General features: G+C 36.6%; 1 protein-coding gene across 2 annotated transcripts; it reads left to right on the top strand.

Annotated features, from left to right (window-relative positions):
* The first annotated feature begins 546 nt into the window (after window positions 1–546).
* On the top strand, window positions 547–14,540 carry LOC306856280 (ribonucleoside-diphosphate reductase large subunit-like). 2 transcript variants are annotated; one of them, XM_079395456.1, is made up of 20 exons: window positions 547–881; window positions 972–1,004; window positions 1,644–1,732; window positions 2,095–2,272; window positions 2,382–2,482; window positions 2,581–2,640; window positions 2,735–2,774; window positions 3,914–4,076; window positions 4,253–4,394; window positions 4,490–4,573; window positions 4,654–4,815; window positions 5,602–5,681; window positions 5,776–5,977; window positions 6,062–6,211; window positions 6,296–6,517; window positions 12,999–13,075; window positions 13,324–13,459; window positions 13,549–13,644; window positions 13,726–13,914; window positions 14,006–14,379. In XM_079395456.1, the coding sequence occupies exons 2-20, from the start codon at window positions 986–988 to the stop codon at window positions 14,189–14,191; spliced, it is 2,376 nt and encodes a 791-aa protein (XP_079251582.1). In that variant the 5' UTR covers window positions 547–881; window positions 972–985; the 3' UTR covers window positions 14,192–14,379. The 2 variants fall into 2 exon arrangements, with proteins under 2 accessions (XP_079251582.1, XP_079251581.1); XM_079395455.1 differs by having other exon boundaries at window positions 567–1,004; window positions 14,006–14,540.
* Window positions 14,541–14,793: the final 253 nt, after the last annotated feature.

The raw sequence follows: 14,793 nt of genomic DNA on the forward strand, positions 1-14,793 counted from the left end.
CTACTCGCACTATATTATTGCTTTGTCTTCTGGGTAAATTTCACATTCATAAAGCCAGAACTATTCAATGTAAACCTAATTTTAGAATGTTTTCTTCTGATGTAAAAGCTCTCTTTACTTCTCTTAAGAATGTGTCCAAACCTTTGAACTCCAAAGCTTCTAAAACCTTTAACATTCTTGAATCCGTTGTAAGATATATGTAATTATTATTATTTATTTTTTTTGTAGTTCTTACGATGATATTCCATGCTGATTTATGTTGCCCTTATTTCTACATGTGATATTGTACATATCCCCCTTGTTAAATTTCGCATATTGTAATGTTTTTTGATTTGCATTAAAAAAAACAAAAAAAAAACACTACTCGCACTATTTATACTACAAAACTTCATAGAATAGGGAATTAAATAGTGATAACATGTGCAACACTTTGTTTCTCTACCAAATTATATGTAATAATATCTAATTATATCATTATTTAACTTACATTGGGAAGGTTTCCGTGACCTCTCGCGAGATCTCGGCAAAAATCTCAAGATTTATTCCAAAACATGATGCATGATGGGATACACTAAATATGGATTAAGTGTGCGTTAAGGCAAAGCCCTTATTTCTATAGTCTTTGGTTAAGGGCACTGCGCTTTGGCATTTTTAAGATTTGGGACAGCCGCGCGCACGCGCTCTCAAGTGGCCAAGACCGTAAGTAAACTTTTTTTTTAAAATGGAATGATCTGTTCCAGTTCCGTCTAGCATGAGAAGGAGCGAGCGCCCATTGGCTGAGATTGTCTTCCGGATCTGACGAAGGTAGTTTTGGCGGGTTCGAGACGCGCGCGCTCAGTTACTTCACAACAACAGTCTGCAGTAGAAGAAGCAGCCGAGGGGTCGGTCAACAGAATAGCACTTTATCCACAAATACGCCTAATATTTTTTTTTTAAAATATATATTTTTGTTTTTCCCCGTTGCTCTTTAGCAGAGACATCAATCATGCACGTTATCAAGAGAGGTAAAGTCCCACTCGTTCTCCAATTACTTGTTTATTCGCAATTTAGTGAGCAAACGTACAATTTGTATGATACTTAGCAGCTACCATTATTTACATTAGCATACAAATTGTACGTTTATGTTATATTCTCAAAACCAAAATGATGTCCAATCCGTAAATCAAGCATGTAACGTATGGACCTTAATCGTGTAAATTAGCCGTGTTTAAACATAAAGAGAGGAACGTGAATGCGTTCATATGAAGTCTGGATTAAGGTCGCAGATTTATTGATTGTGTGCTATTATATACATTTTTCCAGCTACGTAACTTCACCCTTGAGAATGGTATTTGTTCATGTTAACCTGAAGACTAGTGGTGTTCTTTGTTAACTCAAAGTTGGCGCCAACTGCTGCTTAAACTAGATCATCCAGTAATTAATCAATCATGAATGGCAGGTGTTACATGCATCATACATCGTCATATAACGAGTTATGCTAGTTTGAAATTTTGCTTTAATTATTAGCATCATATTTTTACGCACTTTTCATGTTTTTATTGACACTTCTTATCCTGTCCATCTTTATTGCATATGAGGTATTCTTCTTGACTTAAATTATTATAGCTCATGTTTTTATTCATCTGATGTTTTTCTTGTCTCAGATGGTCGCCAGGAGCGTATTATGTTCGACAAAATCACATCACGCATCCAGAAGCTTTGCTATGGACTCAATGCGGAGTTTGTTGATCCTGTAAGTTATGAAGTAGCCTACATCAAAACCTATTTCTAAGATCAACCATTGCCTATTTCAGAGGTTTCAATCCTTTAGATGCCACTTAGAGCTGGGCGATATGACAAATGATAAACCTAGTAAAATGCAAAAAAAAATTATAATAATTTACATGACCCCAAATCACCATACAGCTCTTTTTGCATGCAAGAGTGAAATAATTCAGTAGGAGGATTGGGAACCAAAAAGCTGTTCCAATTTTTGAAATCAGATGGAAGGTCAGGAACCGAATTACTTGTTATGAAATTAAATTTAGATTCTGCTTCTCGAATCCTGTATGATTCAACTGCTCTGACTCTAAATCAAGTGTTTTTGCTTTGCAGACTCAGATCACCATGAAGGTGATTCAGGGCCTTTACAGCGGCGTTACCACAGTAGAGCTGGACACCCTGGCTGCTGAGATTGCTGCCACCCTCACCACCAAACACCCTGACTATGCTATACTGGCGGCCCGCATCGCTGTGTCAAACCTGCACAAAGAAACCAAGAAGGTCTTCAGTGGTGAGTTTCTATGCATCACTTGTTTCATGTCTATGGAACACTTCACTTCAATCTAAATTGGATCATAATGATTTTTTTGCTGCTTATCTCTTGCCGCCTCTAATGACAGAGGTTATTGAGGACCTCTACAACTATGTGAATCCCCTGAACAGCCGCCACTCGCCTATGGTTTCAAAGGAAACCCTCGACATTGTTTTGGCCAACAAAGATGTAAGTACGATGTGCTTATGTATGATTTGTTTTTTTTTTTTGTTTTTTTCTTCCCCCAACAAAGTTGAGTTTATAATTAATGTAATTTCCTTCCTTAGCGGCTCAACTCAGCCATCATTTTTGACAGAGATTTCTCTTACAACTTCTTTGGCTTCAAGGTAATTCCAAAATAGAATATGCAAAATATACACTTGTGTATCTAAATCTAAAAGGGATTGTAGTGTTAATCTTAGTTTTTAACATCTTATTTAGACATTGGAGCGCTCGTATCTGCTGAAGATCAATGGAAAGGGTAAGTCATACAATTCTTATTTGCATACAGTGGTGGCCAAAATTATTGGAACACTAGTATTTTCACCAGCTAAAGAAATAAGTCAGTTATTTCTATCTTTTGCTGTATTGTGTCATTAGGAAATATCAGTTTACATTTCCAAACATTCATTTTGCCATTAAAAGGATAGCTCAACCAAAAATGAAAATTCTGTCATTAATTACTCACCCTCATGTCATTCCAAACCTGTAAGACCTTCGTTCATCTTCGGAACACAAATTAAGATATTTTTGATGAATTCTGAGAACTCTCTGACCCTCCCATAGACAGCAAGGATATTACCACGATTAAGGCTCAGAAACGTAGCAAGGAGGTTATGGCCATGTGACATCAGTGGTTCAAACGTAATGTTATAAAACTATGAGAATACTTTTTGTGCGCAAGGAAAACAAAAATAATGACTTTATTTAACAATTCGTCTCCTCTGCATCACCCTATAGTGCCAACTATCCCTTTAATTGTAACAATCCAGTGAGATTTTTGTTTGCACAAGGAGTCTGACATGAAGAAACAGAACAAACTGAGACCAACTAAATCCAGAAGAACGGTGGCAACGTCTCCAAGATGCTTTAAGTAACCTACCAGCAAAGCTGTTACTGTTAAAAGTTTTAGGCACTTGTGTAAAATGAGGATGCTGTCAAAAATATTTTCTTTATCAATTAACTAAATTAAATCAATATTTGGTGTGACCATCCTTTGCGTTTAAAGCAGCTTTTGCCCTCGGTGCACTTAAGTGCGCATAGTTTTTCAGCTAGCTTTGCAGGTAGGTTTCTTGAAGCATTTTGGAGACATTGCCGCAGTTCTTCTGGATTTAGTCTGTCTCAGTTTGTTCTTTTTCTTCATGTCAGACTCCTTGTGCACACAAATCTCACTGGATTGTTACAATTAATGGCAAAATTTATGTTTGGAAATGTAAAATGATATTTCCTACTGACACACTACAGCAAAAGATAGAAATAACTTACTTAAAATGGTAGAGGTAGATGACAGTTTTAATGAAGGAAATGCAGTTGAGTTAAAGAAGAGCAAAGACACTGACCTGAATGGAAAATGCAAAATGTTCCTGTCGCACCCTGACGGCTTTGTTTTTGTTTTTTTAGTCGCTGAGCGGCCACAACACATGCTGATGAGAGTGTCCGTGGGAATCCATAAGGAGGACATTGCGGCAGCTATAGAAACCTACAACCTGCTGTCTGAGAAGTGGTTCACTCATGCTTCTCCTACGCTCTTCAATGCCGGCACCAACCGGCCACAGCTCTCCAGGTAGGACAACATAAAATAACTATACAGCAATCAGACACAAGGGCGCAGTTTTCCCAAAACCAATGTTTTTTTTTGTTTGTTTTTTTTTTGCCAAGGCCTGACTTTGGTGTTGGCAAAGTCAATAGACTTCTATACATAATGTATAACACAAGCAATTTCACTTGTCAAATGTCTAGTTGCTTCCTGCTTGCTATGAAGGATGACAGTATTGAAGGGATCTATGACACTCTGAAGCAGTGCGCCCTCATTTCTAAGTCTGCCGGAGGTATCGGGGTGGCAGTGAGCTGCATTAGAGCCACTGGAAGCTACATTGCAGGGGTAAGGTTTCGCCATCCTCAGATTTAGATTTAGTGGTATTATTAAACTTAGCAGTTGGGTGGTTAATTTATGTTTTTTTTTTTTTGTCATTTTAGACTAATGGCAACTCAAATGGCCTGGTTCCTATGCTCCGTGTCTACAACAACACAGCACGCTATGTGGACCAAGGAGGAAATAAGGTAAGGTGTTTTGCATATGATTTTCAGGATGATTTTAAGTTTGGCTTGTAAAACTGACATTTTCTCTCCTCCTCACTCAGAGACCAGGAGCTTTTGCTATGTACCTGGAGCCCTGGCATTTTGACATTTTTAACTTCCTAGAGCTTAAAAAGAATACTGGTAAAGAGGAACAGAGAGCTAGAGATCTGTTTTACGCCCTCTGGATCCCTGATCTCTTCATGAAGCGAGTGGAGACCAATGCGGTGAGCATACTTTAAACTAAAAAAAAATGCATATATATTTGAGATGTATCTTAAAGGGATAGTTCACCCAAAAATGAAAATTCTGTCATTAATTAAACTCATAAGACCTTTCATCTTCGGAACACAAATTAAGATATTTTTGATGAAATCCAAGAGCTCTCTGACCCTCCATAGAAAGCAATGCAACTGCAATGTTCCCAGGTCCAGAAACATAGCAAGGACATCATTAAAATAGTCCATGTGATATTAGGGGTGCAACTGTAATTTTACAAAGCTACGAGAATACTTTTTGTTTGCAAAGAAAATGTCACATGGACTATTTTACCATGTCCTTGCTACGTTTCTTGACCTGAGAACATTGCCGTTGCATTGCTGTCTATGGAGGGTCAGAGAGCTATCGGATATCAAAAATATCTTAATTTGTGTTCCGAAGAAGAACGGAGGTCTTATGCATTTGGAACAACATGAGGGCGAGTAATTAATGACAGCTTTCATTTTTGGGTGAACTATCCCTTTAAATACAACTGTTGAAAATTAAGCTTTGCCATCACAGGAAGAAATGACATTTTAAACTGTTCAAATGTAAAATGGTTATTTTAAAAGGTGGTAATATTTCAGGATAATTACTGTTTTTACTTTTTGACCAAATAAATGCATTATACACAAATACACAAATTTTGAATGGTTTTATATTTATGCATAGTTGTACATTTATTTCCTATATCAGTTCAGTGTAGTTCAAATGCTTCATTTTAAGCGAACTCATGTGACTCATATACCATATAGGATTGGTCTCTGATGTGCCCCAGTGACTGTCCCGGGCTGGATGAGTGCTGGGGAGAGGAATTTGAGAAGCTTTACACAAAGTATGAAAATATTACTAATGCTGCTGCTATAAAACTGTAACACATCTATTAATGTCACTGTTTAATAATCACATTCAATGATCGTTTGTTCCAGATATGAGAAGGAGGGCAGAGCTAAGCGGGTGGTGGAGGCTCAGCAGCTGTGGTATGCCATCATTGAGTCTCAGACTGAGACCGGCACACCCTACATGCTCTACAAGGATGCCTGCAACCGCAAGAGCAACCAGCAGAACCTAGGCACCATCAAATCCAGTAACTTGTGCACAGAGATTGTAGAGTACACCAGTAAGGATGAGGTAAGGAGTGTAGAATATGTATATAATAGTTTATTTGACTTAATTTGAAAGTGCTTTCATGAAGGACCAAACTCTCTCTTGTAGGTGGCTGTTTGCAACTTGGCATCTATTGCACTTAACATGTACGTCACCCCAGAGCGAACTTTTGACTTCCAGAAGTTGGCCTCTGTTACAAAAGTCATTGTGAAGAACCTGAACAAAATCATTGATATCAACTACTATCCCGTGCAAGAGGTGAGGTGCTTTTTTGTGTGTGCTTTAGCCATTCTACATTATTGTAATTTGCTGCAGAGGCTGATCTTCTCTCTCACACAACAGGCAGAGAACTCCAACAAGCGTCACAGGCCCATTGGTATCGGTGTTCAGGGTCTGGCTGATGCCTTCATCCTCATGCGCTTTCCGTTTGAGAGCGCAGAGGCTCAACTCCTCAACACACAGATCTTTGAGACCATATACTACGCTGCGCTGGAGTCCAGCTGTGAGCTGGCTGAAGAATTTGGCCCGTATGAAACATACGCTGGGTCTCCTGTGAGCAAGGGTGTAAGTTGAATTTTATTTTTTTTATATATATATATATATATATATATATATATATATATATATATATATATATAAATAAATAATATATATATATATATATATATATATATATATATATATATATATATATATATATATATATATATAAATAAATAAATAATATACAGGGTTCCCACGCTTCTAAGTAAAGTACTTGAATTTCAGACATATGGATTCAAGGCCTGGAAAGTACTTGAAAACAAACATAGGTCCTTGAAAGTGCTTGAATTAAATTTAAAATAAATTTAGTTTATGGCGCTATTTCAAAATTGTCCTATATGTGCTGTCAAAGACGGAACGAAACGGCACAAATAATTGGGGTGGAGATGGGGTAGTGCGAAAAAAAACTTAGCGTGTGTTGATGTGCAGCCAAGAGTTTTCTTGAGCCGCTCCCGCTGAGTGTCTGACCATTACCGCCCACTCCCGCAACGTGTGTGTCCCGCTCCCGCAAGCATTCTAATATTGTATATCATTTTCGCGCTATTAATAAGTGAAATCACGTTTGAATGAGCGCTCGCAGTTCACTTTCGATTACACGATCACGCACACTCTGTGTAAAGTGAGCACATCTTTACAGTGCGTGAATAATTATTAGACACGTTGATATTCTGATTTTTCCAAGAACATTTTACCAATTCCAAACCACATCAATCTTAATAACTACTATTAATTTTGTAATTAACAGGGTTCGTACGGTCATGAAAAACCTGGAAAAGTCATGGAATTTTAAAGCAGCAATTTCCAGGCCTGGAAAAGTTTTGGAAAAATAAATAAACCCAGAAAGTTTTGGAAAAGTCATGGAAATCTATTTCACAAATCTCTGTATAATTCTATTATACAGATCTGTATAATCTGTATAATAGAATTATGTTTAATCAGGTTCGGTGCGGGATTGCGCATAGGCTATATCGCATTATTTTACTCATTCCTGCAGCATTCGACTTTAAAATGATGGATATTCACACATTTATTCAATAGCCTGTTGCATATAGGTTTGATGAGTAAGTGAATCCACACAGAGTATCAAATGAAATCGGTAATTTGAAAACGTGAGTGATTCAGTTGTACCGCGTCTTCTCTCTTTGACTTCTCTGTCTTTGACTGCGGCTTCTCATCTGCGCATCTCGTCACTAAAGAGCGGCTGCACGCTGCGATACAAGTCTTTCGCTCGCGTTTCGGGACAGTTGACAGAATTGTCACTTGCCTAATCGGGTCATTGTTGCATCGATACAAAAATTATTTATTTGCACGTCTTTTTAAGCCAGTCGGTACTCGCACGCTCCAGAGGCGGTTTCCCGTGCGCTCAGTCACGTCCAAAGGGCACGTGTATAAAGCTATTTTTTGTACAGTCTATGGTATAAAGCCGACTTGCGAGAACCAAATTGAGTTTGGTACCAAACAAGCTCAGTAGAAACCTGCACAGGCCTCTATGCCCTAGTCCAGCCCTTGTGCGGCATGATTACCCGAGTCCGACTGGAACTCGTGTCTGGCAGAAATGCAAGGCTCTAAAGCACAGCTTGTTGCGTTTAAGCGGCAAAAATACACACAAAATTATGTTAAAAGGGCCATTCTGGCGAGTAAGCACTGTCGTGTTTTAACTCTTTAACAGTTGCGAAAGAGAAAAGTTTCCAAAACGAAATTCAGGTCCTGTGTTTAACAGAGTTAAATGATAATATTCAGTGATATAATACGTTCTCTTTGTGGAGTAACATCTGGCGCAGTTGCTGCGTGTACTTATTACTAAAACAGAGAAAGCAAACAATAGCATTAGTCATTAATTTTAGTTAATGCTATGATAATTTGAACAGATTTTTATTCTTATTGTAAAATAATGGAACATTAGGTCATGAATATTGTCTCAAAAGTCATGGAGAAGTCATGGAAAAGTCATGGAAATTTATTGGTAAAAATGTGTATGAACCCTGAATTAATCATTTATAAGTGATATATAATTGTCCATGAAGGCTGGAAGTGAAAAACTCCTTATATTCATGTGTGCAGAATTATTAGGCACATTTTCTTTTACAGAACAAATGAGCCAAAAATGAGATTTAACTGAAAAGGCAAAAATTATTAAATCCCCAATGAGAAATATTAAAAACTAATGCAATACAGAAATTGTAAAGTTAAGACATGACCATTGGTCAGCGAAATGCTTACTGGGTCAGCGGGGTTAGACAAAAACAGGTGGAGAAGATAAGACACACGGTAACTGCAAAATAATTAAGAATTAATGTGAAGAATTAGGTGTAAACCATCAAACATTTAGTCTCCAGCACCACCATTTTCCAGAACTGCAACCTTCCTGGAGTCTCCAGAATTATAAGATGTCAGGTTCTCAGAGACTTTGCTTGCGTAAAAAATCCTAAAAAAATACCCTCACTTAATGAGAATAACATGCTGAAGTAGGGGTGGGCGATATGGGAAAAATATCATATCACGATTTTTTTTAGAAATATCACGATTCACGATTTTAATCACGATTCTTTGTCATGTTGGTTTTACAAGTTGTCTGAGCATTACAGCCAAACTAGAAAGACAAAGCCTTTCAAGGTAACAAAAAACAAAAAAAAAGACATGGCAGATATTTAGGCCAAAGTGGGCGAAGATAAAAATCTGTCATTTTATCTTTCTTATTAAAAAATAAGAACAAAGATACACATTACAAATACACATATATAGCCTACAAATAAAACAAATTTTATTTTCAGTAGGTGTATTTAGTAGAGCATTCAATGAAATTGAATGAACAAATATAAAAATAAAACACTAGATAGACTGATTCCTAAAGCAACTGTATTAAAGTTTTTAAGTCAAGAATAGTGAGTGATTTTTCTCTTTGCGTTTTGTTGTTTTGTTAATGTTAAATGTTAGTTCCCCCCAAAACTAAATAGTCATCTGTCTGTCAATTCTGTCATAATGTTTTATTTTTATACCATCATTTACTCAAAAGTTGTTTAAAACCTGAATGAGTTTCTTTCTTCTGCTGAACATAAATGCTATTTTGAAGAAGGTGGAAAACCAAACAGTTGCTGGTCCTCAGTGACTTCCATAGGATTTTTCTTTCCTTCTATCAAAGTCTATGTAGACCAGCAACTGTTTGGTTACCCTCATTCTTCAAAATATCTTTTTTTGGGTGAGCACAAGAAATTAATAGAGGTTTGGGACAACATGTGAGTGAGTAAATAATGACAGAAATTAAATTTTAGGGTGAACTATCCCTTTAATGACAGTCGGCAGCATGTTTAGTGTCCTGTCCCTTTAAGAGCTGCACGCATCTAATAAACAGGTACGCATCCGTTTCTCTCTTAACTATTTACTTTCATTTTAGAGATAACCAACTGAGTCTGTATGTAAACCTTGTGTGTTTTGACAGGATTAGCGCAAAAGATAAGTACGTTGAGTAATCAGGCGCTGTTAGACAGGTTTTTTTAGTGTGCGTGCTTCAGGTGTATGCGCTCAGAAAAAGCGCACGTCAGACCAGCGCCTGAATGAAACATTTATCCAGCAAGACTTGTGTGCAAATAATGTACTTTTGCGATCGCGAATAAGTGCAGTGTCCTGTCAGAGTAACTCTACTGCTGTGTGTTGTGTTGTACAGTATATAGAGACGGAGGCGCCAGAACTGTATTCGACATAATGTGTCACGAATCACGATACTACGATATTTCTTCAAAAGCAGATCGTGGAGACATTTTTATCGTCCACGATCAAAAATCGTCATATCGCACACCCCTATGCTGAAGTGTTGTGAAATACATGAAGACAAATTTTTATAGGCTTTATAGATGGATAAGTTGAGAGCAGTGTTAATTTTGACAGCAAATTTTGATTTAGTTTTAGACATAGTCTTTTGACTAAAATGCCATATAGTTTGTCATATTTTAGTCATCTGAGTTGTTTTTAGTTTTAGTCTAATTTAGTCGACTAAATCTACAGTAAATTTAGTCGGCTAAAATCTAATGGGTTTAATTATAGTGCATTTATTAAGCATTTCTCTAAAATTTCCAAACTCATTATATAGGCTTGATATAGTTTTTTTTTTATCATGATAGACTGCAATTTAACTGCGGTGACACACAACATGCCTTTGATAAAATTAAATAAAACCACTTCTCACAAAGAACAAGAATATGGTCTTCTTTTTAATGAAATACCAATGGTTATATAGGCTAATTATGCATTCTTTATAACAACTTGTTTATCATTCTTTCAAGCAGACATATTTATTTCTATAAATAAATTTAGATTAATCTTTAGGGCTACTAAAGTTTTTCAGTCAAGAGCAGTGAGTGATTATATGTCTTTCTTTTGTTGCTTGATTAACATTAACGACTCGGACAATAGTAACTAAATTAGGCTGCTATCCCTTTAAAACCAAATGCACGGTGATGGATGCAATGTAGGCCTACTGTTTACGTTCACAGCTGTGTTTACGTGAATACTCGTCAAAACGGACATTTCGACATCATTTTGTGTGTATTTCTCCGTTCATGCAACGTGAAAGAGTACTCGCGTGCTGCGAGACGCGCTTTCTGTGTGTGTATGCTTCAGTGTCTGCACTCAGAAAACATGACCGAATTGAGTTCTCTCTTGCATCGTCAGATTTATGCATATGTCTGCTCTCCTCTTACTCCCACATATTGACTTTTTTTAATGTTTTATGCGCCGTGCAGCAAGTGTATTTTAGCTTATGTCCCGCCGGTTCATATGTTTGCATCTAACCTTCTATACAGCAGATTCGTTCTGAATCAATCTCTTCCCAAATTGTCCCTCCCTAACATTTTAGATTAGATGGATAGATATGTCATAATTTTTGTCATTCAAAAAGAGTTTTCGTTCATTATCGTCTCGTTGTCTTCAGTGAAAAAAATGTTGTTGTTGATAAATTATGATAAAGTATTCGTCAACGAAATTAACACTGGTTTAGAGTGACTCTTGATGGACCAGCACCACATTCTCTTGTACCACTGTTTGAAGAATTTATCTTCCAGAATAGCAGTAAGTTTTAGGAGCTCATTTTTAGTCAATCTCTGCAAGACAGACTTTTCGGGATAGGAGATGGACTAAAAATGAACTCCCAAAACTTACTGCGACATGGAGCTAAGGAGAAAATGTAGAACTTGAAAAATAAGAAAAACTGCTTAGTGGAACGCGTTTACAGTTTAAAAGCAAATAGAAAGTCCTATTTTTTTATTGCTTTTCTTTATATTTATTTGCAGATTTGCACATGTACAATGTTTAAAATGTTCATGACATATTAAAAAAATATATTGAAATTGAGCAGCTGCGTGTTTGAGCACCTGCATTCCTCTAGGTCAAAGATGAAAAAAATGGGATTTACTAAATAATTTTGACTTGAGTTGTTTATTAATGAGTAACGTCTCTATTGAGAGAACATGCAAATTTTTTATGTTAACAGGTTTACAGTGTTATTACAGCATTTAACCACTTTTTATTAATTTAAAAATTGTGAAATTCTTTCAAATTTAAATCTTGTACAAGAACTACAGCAAAAAACAGTTTTGTTTTTTGTAGTTTGCTGTTTTTCTAAAAATATTTTAGAAATTGTATTTGAATATTACCAGTATTAACTTCAATGGATTTCATTAAATTCTTCGAACACGACTACTCAAAACGGTCTAAATTTATGAAACCTACACATTCAAAACATTATTACTCTGAAATTTTTTATGTAAATGTTAAGTGTAAGTAAAATGTTTAGTACTGTAAGGTCTTTCATGACACTATTCGCTGGCGTGTGAATTTGATAGGTGCTTGATATAAAATACATGGTGCTTAAAAAGTCCTTGAATCTGGTGTTCTTGAAAGAGTGGGAACCCTGTATATATAAGAAGAGTGTATGTGGGTCTTGAAGTATTGATTCACATCTACAAATTAAGGCCTTAAATAGGTCTTTAATCAGGCCAGAAAGTCTTAAATTACATAGTCGTCATGGCATTAAATGTTGGCATGCTCTGCAAAAAATTCTTATTCAGTATTTTGTCTTGTAGGACTGTCTAAACATGTCATTTTATATCAAGCAAATATATCCTGATTTAAATTATTTTACGCTTAAGACAATAACTAATATCCGTCAGCAGATTGTGAATTTCTTTCAATTGAGTTTTTCTTTCTTAGCATATTGGCAGATATTTGTTCTCGTTCTAATCATAAACTCAAAATGAATTAAAAATCTGTTTGGAAGTAGTACTTTTTTTTTTTTCAACTTTGAAGTGTTGCTAATATAATTAAATTGTGTGCTCCCTATTTTTATTTAAAGAACATATTGACTTGTTCCAATCAATTCTTCCATTAAATGAAATTGTATTGGTCTTAAAGTATTTTTACCTTTTATAAAACCTGCTCAATTGCTGTGTAAGGAAACTGGATATCAGTTGAGGTTTACAGAGCTCTAATTGTTCCTGGTATGATTTCACAGATCCTGCAGTATGATATGTGGGATAAGACGCCTACAGACCTGTGGGACTGGGCAGTACTCAAGGAGAAGATCGCAAAGTTAGTAACCACTTAAATCATAATTTCAACAAATCTGTGGGAGACCTGGAAATCAAATTCACATGGGAAAATGTTTTAATACATTTAATAATTGTAATTAAAAATAACTCAAATATAAAATAATATTTTTTTAAAAATTAGGATTTCATGGGAATTTTTGTAGTACACGCAGTACATTTTTTTTTATAAAAAAAACAAGTGTCCATAGTTACATAGGTCATATAATATGTATTATTTTTGCTCCCCAGGCATGGAGTGCGTAACAGTCTGCTCCTGGCTCCTATGCCCACTGCCTCCACTGCTCAGATCCTGGGAAACAACGAGTCAATCGAGCCGTACACTAGCAACATCTACACACGCAGAGTCCTGTCTGGAGAGTTTCAGGTGAGCCTGACGTTACAGTGAACATTTGCAAGAACAGATTAACTTATGTCTTTGTATAAAATTAACTGGTGGGTTGCATTTACCTCTAGATTGTGAACCCACATCTTCTCAAAGACCTCACGGAACGAGGACTTTGGAATGAAGAAATGAAAAACCAGCTAATTGCTCAGAACGGATCCATCCAGGTTAGTTGGCACTTCCAGTTCGGATGCCTTTTTTCCCCAGTTTTTGCGTTTGTCCCTCTCGAAACGTCCTTTTTTTTGCAGGGCATTCCTACAATACCAGATGACCTGAAGGAGCTGTATAAGACCGTGTGGGAGATCTCTCAAAAGACCATTTTAAAGATGGCTGCAGACAGAGGAGCCTTCATTGACCAGAGCCAGTCCCTCAACATCCACATTGCTGAACCCAACTATGGCAAACTGACCAGCATGCACTTCTATGGCTGGAAGCAGGTAAGCTAGATCATTTCTAAGCCTGGATTTGGAAGTCTAGAAATTCAATAGAAGTCGATAGATAAATGGGTACATCTATTGCTCTCCACAGGGTCTTAAAACAGGAATGTACTACCTGAGAACTAAACCAGCTGCCAACCCCATCCAGTTCACTCTCAACAAAGAGAAACTGAAGGAGACGCAGACAAGCAACGAGGAGGAAACCAAAGAACGCAACAAAGCTGCCATGGTGTGTTCGCTGGAGAACCGTGACGAGTGTCTGATGTGCGGTTCATGAATTCAGCTCCTGTTGACAAGGACCATTAGGATGGTTGCCAATTTGCATCTTGTACAGTATTATTTACATCTTGTACTTTTTTAAATGGTCAAAGAATATAGTAATTTTCATTCTATTAATTTACATTTGCAACTATATACAATAAATACTAAGAATGCAATAAATACTTTTGCGGAGCTCAAACTATTCATGTGTATGTCATTTCTCATGCTTCTGGTGAATTTCCATGGATTTCATGGTTGAGGGTAAATGAATAAAGAAACAGTTGCTCATAAAATCAGAAAATAATAGCTTTGAAAGGATACATGTGATTGTTTAAGCTGGGGTGAAATAAAGTACCTACTAACTCATTTTTGAAACACCTAAAAATGATAGTGTATTAGTGCTATATACACTCACCTAAAGGATTATTAGGAACACCATACTAATACTGTTTGACCCCCTTTTGCCTTCAGAACTGCCTTATTTCTATGTGGCATTGATTCAACAAGGTGCTGAAAGCATTCTTTAGAAATGTTGGCCCATATTGATAGGATAGCATCTTGCAGTTGATGGAGATTTGTGGGATGCACATCCAGGGCACGAAGCTCCCGTTCCACCAC

This window comes from Barbus barbus (assembly GCF_936440315.1).
Source record: "Barbus barbus genome assembly, chromosome: 36".
In the NCBI taxonomy this organism is placed as follows: Eukaryota; Metazoa; Chordata; class Actinopteri; order Cypriniformes; family Cyprinidae; genus Barbus; species Barbus barbus.

Bases quoted from the DNA above. Each gene is read 5' to 3' on its own strand.
- LOC306856280 (XM_079395456.1), top strand. The intron at 5,682-5,775 runs GTATGAAAATAT...CGTTTGTTCCAG, and splicing joins TTTGAGAAGCTTTACACAAA to ATATGAGAAGGAGGGCAGAG. The intron at 6,212-6,295 runs GTGAGGTGCTTT...CTCACACAACAG, and splicing joins ACTACTATCCCGTGCAAGAG to GCAGAGAACTCCAACAAGCG.